Raw genomic sequence first — 17,268 nt, 5'->3', positions numbered from 1 at the left:
TAGCAAGACCTACTATTCCACCACCAGAATCAGTATTCTTTAAAAAGAAGATAGACACAAAAAGCTGGAGTAACAGGCAGCATCTGGTAGCACTCTGACCCAAAATGTAGGGGAGAGAGAAGTAAAAGACAATAAACAGAGAATAAGAGAGGGTGGGTTTCTTAAATGTGTATATTTTAATGCTAGGAGCATTGTAAGAAAGGTGGATGAACTTAGAGCCTGGATTGACACCTGGAAGTATGATGTTGTGGCGATCAGTGAAACATGGTTGCAGGAGGGCTGTGATTGGAAACTAAATATTCCAGGATTTCGTTGCTTCAGGTGTGACAGAATTGGAGGGGCAAGAGGTGGAGGTGTTGCATTGCTTATCAGGGAAGATATTACAGCAGTGCTTTGGCAGGATAGATTAGAGGGCTCGTCTAGGGAGGCTATTTGGGTGGAACTGAGAAATGGGAAAGGGGTAGCAACACTTATGGGGGTGTATTATAGACCACCAAATGGGGAGTGAGAATTGGAAGAGCAAATATGTAAGGAGATTGCAGATATTAGTAGTAAGCACAAGGAAGTGATTGTGGGAGATTTCAACTTTCCACATATAGACTGGGAAACACATTCTGTAAATTGGCTGGATGGGTTGGAGTTTGTAAAATGTGTGCAGGATAGTTTTTTGCAGCAATACACAGAGGTACCTACTAGAGGAGGGGCAGTGCTGGACCTCCTGTTAGGAAATGAGACGGGTCAGGTGGCAGAGGTATGCGTTGGGGAACAGTTCGGGACCAGTGATCACAATACCATTAGTTTCAATATAATTATGGAGAGGGTCAGAACTGGACCTAGGGTTGAGATTTTTGATTGAAGAAAGGCTAACTTTGATGAGATGATAAAGGATTTAAAAGGAGTAAATTGAGACCGTTTGTTTTATGGGAAAGATGTGGAAGAGAAATGGAGCACATTTAAAGGTGAAATTTTAAGAGTACAGAATCTTTATGTCCCTGTTCGGTTGAAAGGAAATAGTAAAAATTGGAAAGAGCCATGGTTTTCAAGGGAAATTGGACATTTGGTTCGGAAAAAGAGGGAGATCTACAATAATTATAGGCAGCATGGAGTAAATGAGGTGCTTGAGGGGTATAAAGAATGTAAAAAGAATCGTAAGAAAGAAATTAGAAAAGCTAAAAGACGATATGAGGTTGCTTTGGCAAGTAATGGTGAAAGTAAAATCCAAAGGGTTTCTACAGCTATATTAATAGTAAAAGGATAACGAGGGATAAATTTCTTTTCTTCGGTATTCACCAAGGAGAAGGATATTGAATTATGTGAGGTAAGGGAAACAAGTAGAGTAGCTATGGAAACTATGAGATTCAAAGAAGAGGAAGTACTGACACTTTTGAGAAATATAAAAGTGGATAAATCTCCAGGTCCGGACAGGATATTCCCTAGGACATTGAGGGAAGTTAGTGTAGAAATAGCAGGGGCTATGACAGAAATATTTCAAATGTCATTAGAAACGGGAATAGTGCTGGAGGATTGGCGTACTGCGCATGTTGTTCCATTGTTTAAAAAGGGGTCTAAGAGTAAACCTAGCAATTATAGAACTGTTAGTTTGACGTCAGTGGTGGGCAAATTAATGGAAAGGATACTTAGGGATAATATATATAAGCATCTGGATAAACAGGGTCTGATTAGGAACAGTCAACATGGATTTGTGCCTGGAAGGTCATGTTTGACTAATCTTCTTGAATTTTTTGAAGAGGTTACTCGGGAAATTGATGAGGGTAAAGCAGTGGATGTTGTATATATGGACTTCAGTAAGGCCTTTGACAAGGTTCCTCATGGAAGGTTGGTTAAGAAGGTTCAATGGTTGGGTATTAATGGTGGAGTAGCAAGATGGATTCAACAGTGGCTGAATGGGAGATGCCAGAGAGTAATGGTGGATGGTTGTTTGTCAGGTTGGAGGCCAGTGACTAGTGGGTTGCCACAGGGATCTGTGTTGGGTCCACTGTTGTTTGTCATGTACATCAATGATCTGGATGATGGTGTGGTAAATTGGATTAGTAAGTATGCAGATGATACTAAGATAGGTGGGGTTGTGGATAATGAAGTAGATTTTCAAAGTCTACAGAGAGATTTATGCCAGTTGGAAGAGTGGGCTGAAAGATGGCAGATGGAGTTTAATGCTGATAAGTGTGAGGTGCTACATCTTGGCAGGACAAATCAAAATAGGACGTACATGGTAAATGGTAGGGAATTGAAGAATGCAGGTGAACAGGGGGATCTGGGAATAACTGTGCATAGTTCTCCGAAAGTGGAATCTCATGTAGATAGGGTGGTAAAGAAAGCTTTTGGTGTGCTGGCCTTTATAAATCAGAGTATTGAGTATAGAAGTTGGGATGTAATGTTAAAATTGTACAAGGCATTGGTGAGGCCAATTCTGGAGTATGGTGTACAATTTTGGTCGCCTAATTATAGGAAGGATGTCAACAAAATAGAGAGAGTACAGAGGAGATTTACTAGAATGTTGCCTGGGTTTCAGCAACTAAGTTACAGAGAAAGGTTGAACAGGTTAGGGCTTTATTCTTTGGAGCGCAGAAGGTTAAGGGGGGACTTGATAGAGGTTATTAAAATGATGAGAGGGATAGACAGAGTTGACGTGGAAAAGCTTTTCCCACTGAGAGTAGGGAAGATTCAAACAAGGGGACATGACTTGAGAATTAAGGGACTGAAGTTTAGGGGTAACATGAGGGGGAACTTCTTTACTCAGAGAGTGGTGGCTGTGTGGAATGAGCATCCAGTGAAGGTGGTGGAGGCAGGTTCGCTTTTATCATTTAAAAATAAATTGGATAGTTATATGGACGGGAAAGGAATGGAGGGTTATGGTCTGAGTGCAGGTAGATGGGACTAGGTGAGAATACGTGTTCGGCACGGACTAGAAGGGCTGAGATGGCCTGTTTCCATGCTGTAATTGTTATATGGTTATATCCCTGGAGAGAAGGAATGGGTGACGTTTTGGGTTGAGACCCTTCTTCAGACTCGACCCAATATATCACCCATTCCTTCTCTCCAGAGATGCTGCCTGTCCCACTGAGTTACTCCAGCTTTTTAAGTCTATCTCTGGTTTAAACCAGCACCTGCATTTCCTTCTTACATATTTCTTTTAAAAAATGAATTGATTAATTATGAATGAGGAAATATAGTTTAGGGGCAATAATGATCTGTATTTAATTATCTTGACATTTTTATAATAAAACATACATTACAGTAATAAAAACAACTCACAATCATTAACATACACCAAAGCATCATTTTTAATAAAAACAAAGATTAATTCAGTGAAGGGATTTCTCTGAAGAACCTTTCTTTCCTTAAGCAAAAACAATTCTTCAGTAAACTGTAATTACCTGTATCGGTGTCTGTACCCTAGAGATCCCAACTTGCTAAGTTTTCGGGACATAGAATTTGAATACTCATCAGTTTCAGGCAACCTAATTAAATAAATTGAAAGAATATATGATTAAGACACTAGCAGATGAAAAATAATGTCAGTACTACATTGTGAGGTGATGTCTGAAATAAATACTTTGCATGTGCTGCACACCTTGAAACGCTAGATGCAGGAAGATTGTTCCCGATGTTGGGGAAGTCCAGAACAAGGGGTCACAGTTTAAGGATAAAGGGGAAATCTTTTAGGACTGAGATGAGAAAAACATTTTTTACACAGAGAGTGGTGAATCTCTGGAATTCTCTATCACAGAATATAGTTGAGGCCAGTTCGTTGGCTATATTTTAGAGGGAGTTAGATGTGGCCCTTGTGGCTAAAGGGATCAGGGGGTATGGAGAGAAGGCAGGTACAGGGTACTGAGTTGGATGATCAGCCACGATCATATTGAATGGCCGAATGGCCTACTCCTGCACCTATTTTCTATGTTTCTATGTCATGAAGCAAGTTCAAGTTTAGACGGCAATGAACAGCAATTTTGCGATCTTAAACAGTCACTATCTGGAATTCTTTGGGATTAAGACCCTTATCAATGCAAATATATTGTAACATCTAATTTCTCAGACATTGCTGTTGTATATTTTGTACCACTCACTTCATTCTGATTGCAGGAAAAGGAAACATTCCTATTCAATTTGTCACATTAAGAGCATTTCATGTCAAAAGATGATAAGTGATAGGAGCAGAATTAGGCCATTCGGCCCATTGTCAACTCTGTCATTCAATCATGGCTGCTTTATCTCTCGTTCGTAACCCCATTCTCCTGCCTTCTCCCCATAACCATTGTCGCCCGCCTTTAGAGAATCTAGATCACTCGTGAACTAGCGAACACCAAGTGGCAACATTCTTTTGTGGAGCCCTAATCAGATGACACAGGAAGTCTAAAAGGACATTAATTAGGTTTATTGGAGAAATTATGGACTCAGAATTATAAACCATTAATTCAGCGGCAAGCACTGCCAATCCACAGACGTGTTCAACTATGATCATGGCAGATGGGGACTTCAAATTTCATCAATAAAGAAAAATAGGAATATATTGAATGAAAGCTAAATAGAGCATAACTATAGAGGATAACTATGAAGGATTAGCCTTCATGTAACTTTCACCATGGAATCACTGAATTCTCATGAAAACATTAATTAACTAATGAATACTCTGTGTGGGGTATTTGCAACACTTCAGTTGCACCATGGCTTTTGGCTTTAAACTGTGCATGAAATGGCCAAGCAGATAATTTCAATGTCATCAATGGCCATGATCTTTGGGGGACAAAGGGGAATGGAACAGTAAGGGAGGAAATATGTGACGAAGGATTAGGTGTAATTGAAGGAGAGACAGGATTTGGGTAGGGACAATGAGCGAGTGGGTTTAAGGAAGCATAAACTGTCTATATGAGCGTGTGTGCTAAGAAAGTCCAGCAAAACTTGGTCTTCAATCATTTTGAATTTCCTTGCCATTCTTTGCCCTATTATGATCATTTTGTGTACAACAGAAACTCTGTAAAAAACAATTATGCATAAACATTTTCCAAACCATAAAATACTGGCGGGGGGATACTGTGTGAATATTTCACTCTACTTTCAACCATAAAAAGTTATCCAAACAGAGTCTTTGGACAGAACGTGGCCACCAGTAAGTATATTGTCCATCTTTATATTTCGCAAAATGAGACCCCTTGCATTAATTTGCATGAATTTACATACATTTTCTTTTTATTACTTTTCATCAATTATAATCTGAACACAAATTAGCTAATGACAATGTAGTACCACTCGGTCTATAATCATTTTCTCACAGAAATTAAGACATGTGCACTTCAGATCAGGAGCAATGAAATATAATGATACATACCTGAAAAATGTATGATATTCAACACAGCACCTCCACAGATGCTTACAGGCTGCTTTATTGGGGACCTCAAAGAAGTATGACGTTTCAGAGCACTACAAATAGAAAACCATTATAAAGTGAAATTCAGATTTGTGATGTTTCATATATATCAGACAAGCCTGGTAATGAGAGATATACATAGATCCCCACTGTTAAAGGACTCCCAAAGGGAAAGCTTTTAAGTCCTTTCTTGGACGTTTCTTTCTCCCATCTTATGTAGACAACAATTCCTCAAAGAACATTACAAATCATCTGATCCTTATTTTCTCTCTTATGTTGCTGACATTTTCTTCACTTCGCTTTAGGAATCATAGACAAAGACTATTCATCTCTCATTCAAAGACCCAAAGTGCTGCAGTAACAAGTGCTGCACTACCACCAGGTGGCGTCGTACGATGACAGCCTCGCCAACAGTCTGTCTGGTCCTTTTCTTCCTTTGTTGTTTTTAGTCTGTTGTTAAATGTATGTTTTAGTGCATCTTTAGTTTTATATTATGTGGAGGGGTGGGGGGGGGTGGGAGATAGATCATAGAAACATAGAAAATAGATACAGGAGTAGGCCATTCGGCCCTTCGAGCCTGCACCGCCATTCAATATGATCATGGCTGATCATCCAACTCAGTATCCTGTACCTGCCTTCTCTCCATAACCCCTGATCCCCTTAGCCCCAAGGGCCACATCTAACTCCCTCTTAAATATAGTCAATGAACTGGCCTCAACTACCTTCTGTGGCAGAGAATTCCAGAGATTCACCACTCTCTGTGTGAAAAATGTTTTCCTCATCTCGGTCCTAAAAGATTTCCCCCTTATCCTTAAACTGTGACCCCTTGTTCTGTGACCCCTTGTTCATGGCTGATCTATCTCTCCCTCCTAACCCCATTTCATGCCTTCTCCCCATAACCTCTGACACCCGAACAGATGCAGGACTGTGCTGCTTGTGATGCACGACTGCAACACCCACCCAAACCACAATCTTACATTCAAACAAAACTATTCCAATGCGTCAACCAAAAATGTGCAGCCCTCTCAGAATGACAGCGCCGGAGCTCCTCCCAGCAGCAGAGCAAAAATGCCTCATTGCCAGCTAATCCAGATTGCTGCCATTCATGTTGAGAATATGTGGTTCTCAATTTGGCCTTTAAGCCCAGAACTGTTCCAACACAACATATAATTTTCAAAGAGTAGTTGTATTTTGCCAACCTTGAGTAAAAAATAATTTGATACAATTAAGGTTGTGCTGCAGTGTTGTACTGAAATGAATTCTGTGTCTGGGTAATCATGCTGCTAGATAAAAGGCAGCTTTTGCCAGGGTCATTACAAGGACTTTGCACATGCAAGACAAATGTAATTCTCACAGACAATTATTCAGATATTCATAAACGTTTTTTTATAACTCATCATATGTTAAACCAATCATATGCTGGGTAAAATGATTTTTTTTTTAACTGATAAAATTTGCTTTGAACATTCATCCCTTCTTACTTTATTATTTCTCCTGTGAAAATATTGCATAATGTTACATGTTCTCTGAAGTATTTCAGAATTATAAAATAGAATAAACACATTCCCACCACAATGTATTTGATTGATACGTTTTTTTTTTTATCTCCAGGTCTCTCTGGTTTATCAAATGCATGAAAAGCAAAGTTCACTGAAAGCCTATCCCAAAGATAACCCAAAATGGCTCTGGGTTTTCTATGTTGAATACTGTCAGCAGATTGATTGATCACTCATTCACACACAGTGACTTCATGACTAGGTCTTTATCTGTCTTGTGATGTTTTATGAGTTCAAGACAAAATTAATTAACGTTGTTTTATCTTTCCAGTCAAATGGCTGCGTTTACTATTCAAAGTCAAAGAACAATGCAAAGGAGTCGGTGGCCCCAGGATATATTTGAGCTCTGTACTATAAATCAGAGCTTTGAATTAACATTTTTGTCTGACAGGAGAAACATGAGGAACAATACAGCTTTTTTTTTCTCATCTAGGGTTAGGTTTACCCTTTCCCAGCATGCCACTTTCTAAGTTAATAGTGCACACATTATTTTCCCCAATTAATACATTCTGGAGTTTCAATTAAAAAAAAACCCTCTGTAATACAGTTGTGGTGTGTAGTTATGCTAATGTGTCATAATAACAAGCAAGTACTGGGTTTGAAATACTTGGTGCAAAATGAAAATAGGAACATTTCTCGGATAATAGGAGACGATTTACGAGAATGTTGCCAGGACTCGAGGGCATGAGCTCTTGGGAAAGTTTGAGCAGGCGGGGACTTCCTTAGAGTGCAGAAAGCTCAGGGGTGATCTTAGAGTTGTGTATAAAATCATGAAAGGAATAGATAGAGTGAATGAACAGTTTTTTCCCAGAGTAGTGGGGTTAGGTTCGGGAGCTCGCGGGTCCGGGGGGAGAGAGAGACCGCTTCCCGGAGCTCCCGCAACGCGACTTCTCCAGCCCGTGTCGCGGGGTTGGAACGACCCGGAGCGGGGTCGAACATCGCCCAGCCCGGCTTCATGGCCGTGGGACATTCCAGCGCCTGCCGGGGGCTCCAACTTTGTGACATTTAGACCGGGAGCGGGGCCGTAAATCGCCCCGCACGGCCTAAAATGGCCGTGGGACTTATCATCGCCCACCTGGGGCTTGGATATCGGGAGAGACATGGAGAACAGGGGAGAGAAAAGACTTTGCCTTCCATCATGGATGGATGTTTGTGTGAATTAAATTGTGTGTATGTCTAGGAAATTGTCTTTGTTTGTATGGCTGTGGAAACAGAATTTCGTTTGAGCCTCACTGGGGCTCAAATGACAATAAAATTGTATTGTATTGTATCAAAAACTAGAGGGCATAGGTTTAAAGTGGGATGGGAAAGATATAATGGGAACCTGAGGGATTGAGCTGCCAGAGGGAGTAGTTGAGGCAGGTACAATAATCTATCTTATTACAAAACTCTGATCATGGATATAGATGTATTTGTTTGTTTACTTGTGTCTTTCTTTGTGATTCACATCTCCTCAAAAACCCGACTCGCTAACGGTGAAATGTTTACATAACGAGCTGATGACGTCACAATGGCTCTGCTCCTTGCGGCCAACGTGCAGCCTGCTGGGCGCTGTTTATGCACGAGCTGTGAGTTACGTTAACCCCCCCCCCCGCAACTCGCAGTCATTTTGTCGCTGGATTGATGCCGCTGAACACGCTAGCGTGCGTCGTGTGTTGACCAAAGCTCTCAGCAGCTCTCAGGAATTCTCGGGAAACCCGAGCCGAGGCGCTAGCGTGCGTCCACCTCGGAAGCACTCGGAAACTCTCGGGAAACCCAAGGCAAGGCGTGAGCGTGCGTCGTGCATCGACCAAAGTTCCCGGCAGCTCTCGGAAGAGCTGAGCTGGGGAACTAGCGTGCGTCGACCTCAGAAGCACTCGGAAAGTCCCAGGAAACCCGAGCCAAGGCATGAGCGTGCTCGGAAGCCCTCGGGATCTGCAGAACAGAGCCCACTTGCTCGTTCTTTCAGCGTCTTTTGAAGAACCGGGGGTGGGTGGTGACGCCACTCGGAACAGAGCCATTGTGAGGTCTCCCTCGCTCCCTCCTCCCCTCCCTCCCTCCCTCCCTCCCACCTCCTCCCCTCCTCCTCCTCCTCCTCCTCCCCCTCCTTCCCCCCCTCCCCCTCTCTCCCCCTTCCCCTCCTACCAATGAATAATATTAATGTAATATCAAGGGGGGTGGTTATTGTGTGTTTCGGTGGTTATTGTGTGTGTGGGAGGGGGGATGGTTAGTGTGTGTGTGTGACGTCGCAGGCCGCTCCCCCCCCCCTCAGCAACCGCACATTGAGGGGATGGGACCCAACGGGTCCCCCTTGGTCTAGTGATATTTAAAAATTGGACATTTCCAAATGGTAGTAGCCTAAATGGGGCAAGGTGGTCAATAGAAGTTGGGCTGATGGGCCTGTTTCTGTGCTGTATGGCTCTACATCAATTACAGGCCAATAGTGACTGTCATCACCGTAATGCCAATTACCTGTTTATTAGTGCACCAGCAGAGTCATAGAGATGGAAACAAAAATGCTATCAGCATAAGAGAGGATAAAGCATTAATTCTCCATGGAACACGATTTCACAACACCAGTAATATCTTGTGGACCCTACAAGAGAGCAAGCTGGCCTTAGATGAGAGTAGTCTGAGCTCTCGATGTAGTCTCGATACTTCTATACTTCTTTAGAAGCTGTTAATGCTGCAATTGAAACTTACGCCTGTCTATCAGGTTTGTTTCCGAGCTAGATTCATAAGTGATAAAACATAGAACATGGAACAGCACAGGAAAATAATGTTTGTACCGACCATGATATAAAATTAAACTAACCCCAAAAGGACTAAGGTGTTGGAATAACTGCACATGGATAGGTGAGGTTTTGGCTCATCTAACCCCATTTGCCTGCACTTGATTCATATTCTATCATTCCCTGCATGTTCATATGATATTGGCAATGTATCTAGAACAAACAGGTTGCAAACTCTCTGCAAAGCCTTATCCCATATTGGTGTTGGATTCCTCCATAGTCTTTAGCACTAGACACAAACGTTCTGGCCAGCTTTCATAAATACCACTCATTTCATTGTACACATACATCAGCTTACGGAGGTGTTCAGCAAAACGATCCCTGAGTCTGAGGTTGGTCTCGCCTCCGCTCAGTCTGCCTAAACCTACCTGATCTCCTGGTTGCTGAACACTTTAACTCCTCCCTCCCATTCCCATAGACCTTTCTGTCCTGGGCCTCCTCCACTGTCAGAGTGAGGCCCAGCACAAATTGGAGGAACAGCACCACATATTTTGCTTGGGCAGCTTACACCCCAGCGGTATGAATATTGACTTCTCTAACTTCAAGTAACCCTTGCTTTCCCTCTCTCTCCATCCCTCATCCTTTCTAGTTCTCTGACCTGTCTGACTGTCCCCCGATTAAATTTTATTTCTGTACGCGTTGTTGTCACCTTCTCCTAGATTGCAATGGTCAATGGTGAGTGGGCAGATACATGGCAGATGAAGTTTAATGTGGATCAATGTGAGGTTATCCACTTTGGCAGCAAAAACAGGAAGGCAGATTACTATCTAAATGGTGTCAAGTTGGGAAAACGGGAAGTACAACGGGATCTGGGTGTCCTTGTTCATCAGTCTATGAAAGTAAGCAGGCAGGTACAGCAGGCAGTGAAGAAAGTGAAGGTTATGTTGCCCTTTATAACAAGAGGAGTTGAGTATAGGAGCAAAGAGGTCCTTCTACAGTTGTACAGGGCCCTAGTGAGACCACACCTGGAGTATTGTGTGCAGTTTTGGTCCCCTAATTTGAGGAAGGACATTCTTGCTATTGAGAGAGTGCAGCGAAGGCTTACAAGGTTAATTCCCGGGATGGCGGGACTGTCACATGCTGAGAGAATGGAGCGACTGGGCTTGTATACTCTGGAGTTTAGAAGGATGAGAGGATATCTTATTGAAACATATAAGATTATTAAGGGTTTGGACATGCTAGAGGCAGGAAACATGTTCACGATGTTGGGGGAGTCCAGAAACAGGGGCCACAGTTTAAGAATAAGGGGGAAGCCATTTAGAATGGAGACGAGGAAACACTTTTTCTCACAGAGAGTTGTGAGTCTGTGGAATTCTCTGCCTCAGAGGGCGGTCGAGGCAGGTTCTCTGGATACTTTCAAGAGAGGGGTAGATAGGGCTCTTAAAGATAGCGGAGTCAGGGGATATGGGGAGAAGGCAGGAATGGGATACTGATTGGTGGTGAAAAAGTTTTTCCTCAGTTGCCCTCAAAGCCTCAAGTTAAATCATTGCTTCTGGTTTTAGATGCCTCTGCAATGTGGAAAGGTTTCCTTCAATCTACTCCATGGCTTTCAGATTGTTGTGAATCTAATCGGCACCTTCTCTCACCCACCTTTGTTAGGAAAACAAACCTGGCGTAACCAGTCTCCCATCATAGCTGAAAGGCTACATCGCTGGCAACATCCTGATGAATCTCCTCTGCAATCTATCCAGTGCAATCACATTTTCCTATAGTGTGACAACCATAACTACATTCAGAGACTGACATCGAGTGCTGCTGGAGGGTCATCAACTCGGTGAAAGACGCTCTTTGGTCTGCCCGAGCGTTGCTCACCACCCAGCAGAGCGAGTTGTCCGTCAGGGAATGTTGCCGACTGGTCCACTGCAGACTGCAGGAGTACGTGATAAGGGACTCGCTGAAGATTGGTGCAGCCAACGCCAAGGCTCGGTGGGGGAGGGCCACAGTCTAGGGTCCTTCCGCTGCTGGACATGGGGGGCACGGTATGGTGGAGACGCCCCTCAAATTAAATTAAGGGAAGGTATCCCACGCCAGGGGGCCACATGAGTGGCACGGGTGGGGGACATTATTTGTGGAAATGAAAATGTCAGATGGAATTTTCGCACTGTGTAAACATTGTATATATTTATTACTTGGACAGGGGCCACAGAGTGGCACGGGTGGGGGACTGTTTGGTGAAATTTGACAAATGTAAAAAACTTGTATAGTCTCTGAAAATGTCGGATGAATTTTGTTTGTTTGAATGGTTCAGGAATTGTATATATTTATCAATTGAATAAAGTCTATTTTGAAATAAAATAACTACAAATAAGGGAAGGTATCCCACGCCAGGGGGCCACTTGAGTGGCACTGGTGGGGGACAGATTTATGCAAATTGAGAAATGTACATAAACTGCATTGAACAATTTGTATAGCCTCCGAAAATGTCGGATGAATTTTTCGCACGGTTCATGTATTGTATATATTTATAACCTGAATAAAGTCTATTTTTAAATTTTAAAAAATAACATTGCAACCAACACCTTCGACCACAAGTCCATCGGGCAGCGGTCAGTACGGAACGTCCTGCAGGCAAAGGACTCGATGGATCAGGTGGCGTGGTTTCCAGAGCAGACTGCCCAGCTTGTCTGACAAAATGCCTCGTCGCCAGAACTCAACAACAAGCACCAAGACCTGGCTTGGCTGGTGGTGAGGGGAGCCCTCCCAGTCAGATACTTCCTGCACCGTCAAAACCTCACTACCAGCGCACGCTGCCCTTGGGGCGGCTGTTATGGAGAGGAGACGGTTGCCCACCTCTTTGCAGAGTGTGAATTCGCAAAGAGAGTCTGGAGAGGTCTGCAAGGGTCCCTGTCACGGTTTATTCCGAACGGGTCCGTCACAGAGGGCTCTGTGATTTACGGACTGTTCCCAGGGACACATTCAGAGACTGACATCGAGTGCTGCTGGAAGGTAATCAACTCGGTGAAAGACGCTCTTTGGTCTACTCGAGCGCTGTTCACCACCCAGCGGAGCAAGATGTCCGTCGGGGAATGTTGCCGACTGGCCCGCTGTAGACTGCAGGAGAACGTGCTGAGGGACGCACTGAAGCTCGGTGCAGCCAAGACCAAGGCTCTGTGGGGGGGACCACAGTCTAGTGTCCTTCCGCTGCTGGACATGGGGGGCAGGGTGTGGTGGAGACGCCCCTCAAAATAAGGAAAGAGATCCCACACCAGTAGGCCACATGAGTGGCAAGGGTGGGGTATAACTTTGTGAAATTTGAGCAATGTATATAGCCTGTTTTGAATAATTTTTATAGGTTCCGAAAATGTCGGATGAATTTTTTGCACGGTTCATGTATTGTATATATTTAATACCTGATTTTACTTCGGAGTCACGTGAGTGACTACGTGAAGAACCCACCCAGCGCGCAGGCGCGGCATTACGTCAGCAGTGCAACAGCGGCAGCAGCTGGAGAGCCAGGCTCTCCAGCGGCAGCATAAAGACAAGACCTCAGGTAAGTGCCTTTTTGTGTTACAGAGTCGCTCAACGGTGAGAAAATTATGGCCACCCGAAAGCGACCAGCCAGAAGGACTGCCTGCCCAACTCCACCCGAGGAGGGGTCTATATCTGGGCGGCAGCCACCAGTAGCGGAGGAGCTATTTCAACGCTCCCGCTCACCCGACACCGAGCCGCTCCCTGTGCCACCGATTTCGACGCCCCGCACAGGGAGGAAGGCAACCCGCAAAACTGACCGGCCGGTGTCCTCCGACTCGTCGGAGGAACGGGAACGCTCTCCACCGGCGAAATGGGGAGACGCCCGCATCAGCTGCATGAGGCAGCTCCTGGAGCAGATGATAAATGAGGAGATGCAGGCTAGGCATCTCCAAGGAGGACGGGCTTTGGCCTCCTCCATACCATCGCCACACCCTTCTGTACCCTCTCTGTTCGAGGGCAGTAAGGGAGGCCAGGACTGGGCTGGCCTAAGGCAAGGGCAGGCAGACGACAACATAAGTATGCCGGACGAGCTGGAAGAAGAGCTACTGGGTGTAGTCGGTCGGTACGCAGCGCCCCCAACGACCGGGATGGTACTACCACCTAGAATGGCGGCCAGTATCAATAGGCTTTCCAACAAGCCGCTGCAGGAGAAGGTCGTTCAGCAGACCCTTGACACCTATACAGCGCCAGAAAATTGCGAGGCGCTGCGGGTGAAAACTGTCAACGGGCAAATATGGAACCAGCTGGGGCAGCAGATCAGGACTCAGGAGGTAAAAATGCAGCGGGTCCTGAAGCTCCACACTGCAGCCATCACCGCCTTTGCTCGGTCCGTCGGTAACGAAGAGCTCTCCATACCCCAGCAGGATGCGCTGGCGTTAATGTGCGACACTACGTACGAGCTCAACAGCCTACGGCGGGATAACATCAGGCCTGCCCTCAATCCCAAATATGCGGGCCTTTGCAAAGCTCCAGCGCCGGAACGGGAGGCGCTGCTATTTGGAGCAGACTTGGCCAAGAAACTCAAAGAATTGGAAGAGGCGGCCAAACCTGTAGGCCTCATGAGGGCAGCGCCAGGACCGAGCAGGGTGAAGACACCCAGTTGGCAGCACGCCTCGGCATCCACCAGTAGGTACCGAGCTGGTGAAAGCCTGGTGACCGCCTCCCACTACCCCCAGAGCTCTTTTTTAGAGCGGGGCCCAGGGCGGAGCCGTGGGAAGATGCGCCGCCCCACCGCAGCACCAACACGGACACCCTCGGGCCAAACCCATCGGAAACGCCCCCACAAATAAACATGGAGGTAGGTGGGTCTGGTTCCTGCCAACATGCACAGACAAAGGGTGTTGTGTTAACAGGAGGACGTTTGAGGTTCTTCAAGCATGTTTGGTGCTCCCTTACTAACAACAAGTTTATACTCAACAGCATCAGTGGATACAAAATTGAATTCAAACCAGGCATAGAACCGCCAGTTCAGCACATGCCCCAAAGGGTATTCCTTCCCTCAGAATTAGAGAAGGTAGAAGGACAAGCTGAACTAGACAGGCTCGTGGCTAAAGGCATCATAGAAATGACCACACACGAGCCGCAGGAATTTGTATCGAATATTTTTCTCAAATCCAAGAAAGATGGTGGATGTCGTATTATTATTGATTTGACGTCACTTAATCAATCTGTTGAGTATCAACATTTCAAAATGGAGACATTTGTCACTGCCAGACAACTGATCTCCAAGGGATACTACATGGCAAGCATAGACATCAAGGATGCTTACTATTTAGTACCCATTCATAAGGATTATTACAAATATCTGAAATTTATCTGGATGGGCCAGCTATGGCAGTATAGAGCATTGCCCAATGGTTTAACGACAGCTCCCAGATTATTTACAAAAATTCTTAAAGTGGCCATGAAAAAAATTGAGAGAACAAAAACATTTAGTCGTGGCCTATCTGGACGATGTTCTCATATTAGGAAGAACAAGGGAACTAGCTGTCGCAGGAGTTTTAGCCACTAAACAACTCCTTGAAACTTTGGGATTCATTCTACACCCAGATAAATCAATATTGGAGCCTACTACTAACATGGATTACCTAGGCTTCACTATTGACACTATTCATATGACTGTCACTCTGCCCAGAGACAAAAAAGTTACACTTACAGAAGCCTGTAACCATTTAATTGCAATACCGCAACCAAGGATACGGCACGTAGCCAGAGTCATTGGTACTATAGTAGCAGCATTCCCGGCTGCCCAATATGGGCCCTTGCATTATCAAAATTTGCAAAGAGCAAGGACACATGCATTACGTCTTAATAGGGGGCATTATGACCGTAAAATGGAGTTACCCGCTGAAGCCAGATCAGAACTTCAGTGGTGGGTGGATAACATTTGGCACAGTCACAGTCCTATCGCCGTCGCCAATCCTAACATAACCATTACAACGGATGCCAGTGCTTTAGGCTGGGGAGCTACTAACTCTATAGACAGCACAGGTGGCAGATGGACTAACTCAGAGGCATCGCTACTACAAACACTGGGCATTAACTTCTTGGAGATGCTCGCCGCCTTTTATGGGCTAAAAGCATATGCATCTGATATGCGGCATGTGCATGTTAGGATTATGATTGATAACACAACGGCGGTATCTTACATCAAGCACATGGGTGGCATAAAATCAGTATCATGCGACAAATTGACTACTATAATCTGGCAATGGTGTGTCGAGAGACATATTTGGCTATCAGCTGCCTATTTACCAGGCAAGCTAAATTCAGTGGCGGACACCAGGTCACGAAAATTCAACGACAACATCGAATGGATGTTGGACCCGAAACTATTTGCTAGAATTGTTAAGCAATATGGTATGCCAGATATAGATTTGTTTGCGTCTAGACTAAATCACCAACTACCCATGTATGTGGCTTGGGAACCAGACCCAGAGGCAGCAGCGGTAGATGACTTCACGCTGGATTGGGGAAATTTCTTTTTCTATGCTTTCCCTCCCTTCTGCCTCATCAGTCGGGTACTCCAGAAAATTCAAGCTGACTCAGCCTCAGGCATTCTGGTCGTACCCGACTGGCCTACCCAACCATGGTTCCCAATTTTCCACGACATGGTGGTAGAGACACCTATGGTCCTTCACAACCACCCCCAATTATTGACTCACCCGGTAACTGGCATAAGTCATCCATGCCATCAAAAATTGAACCTCCTGGTTTCCAGATTCTGAACAGACCTTACCAGGGATTGGGGTTATCAGAGAGAACAATCACCACCATGTTGGCATCCCTGCGAGTTTCCACCAAGAAACAGTACCTGACCTACATCAGGAAATGGGAACAGTACTGTCTGAAAGCAGGGACATCTTACAAGACGGCTTCAATCACGGATGTGCTGGAGTTCCTGGCCCACCTGCACCATGACCAAAAGATGAGCTACAGTGCCATCAATGCAGCTCGGAGCGCCCTGTCCGCATACCTTATGCCCACAGGACAGCATAGTATTGGATCCCACCCTCTGGTTATCAAACTCCTTAAAGGGATTTATGACACCAAACCCCCTACACCTAGATACACCCATGTGTGGGATGTTAGTGTAGTATTGTCACACCTTCAAGGTTGGCCTCCGGTGGGATCCCTGAGCCTGGAACAGTCCACTTACAAGACCCTCATGCTCATGGCGCTTGTCTCTGCTCAGAGGGTTCAGTCGCTGCATCAGTTAAGTCTGGACCACATGGTGACCACCCCAGATTCCATTACTTTTACCATGCCGGGGTTGGTTAAACAGAGCAGGCCAGGTATATCCAACTCCCCGTTGATCTTCCGGGCCTACCCTCCAGAACCTAGGCTGTGTGTGGTGACCCACCTTTATGATTACATAGACACAACCCAAACTCTTAGAGGGAGAGAGAAAACCTTATGGGTCAGCCATAGAAAGCCTTTTGGACGGGTTACCAGCCAGACAATATCCAGATGGTTGAAACAGGTCCTTAATACGGCAGGGATTAACACGGATGTTTTTAAATCCCATTCAACCAGGGCAGCGTCCACGTCAGCGGCGGATCAGATGCAGGTTCCCCTAGACCAC

The 17,268-nt window shown here is 45.0% G+C and overlaps 1 protein-coding gene across 1 annotated transcript in view; it reads right to left on the bottom strand.

Annotated features, from left to right (window-relative positions):
• The window catches only part of epb41l4a (erythrocyte membrane protein band 4.1 like 4A), a 201,741-nt gene that overhangs the window by 50,755 nt on the left and 133,718 nt on the right, over window positions 1–17,268 (bottom strand). Inside the window, 2 exon segments of the mRNA XM_055633209.1 lie at window positions 3,396–3,479; window positions 5,348–5,439. Coding sequence (XP_055489184.1) covers window positions 3,396–3,479; window positions 5,348–5,439 — 176 coding nt within the window.

The sequence above is a fragment of the Leucoraja erinacea genome, chromosome 3 (genome assembly GCF_028641065.1).
Source record: "Leucoraja erinacea ecotype New England chromosome 3, Leri_hhj_1, whole genome shotgun sequence".
NCBI lineage: Eukaryota > Metazoa > Chordata > Chondrichthyes > Rajiformes > Rajidae > Leucoraja > Leucoraja erinaceus.
Note: the sequence above shows the minus strand (reverse complement) of the source record. Positions and strands in the feature narration are given on the sequence as shown.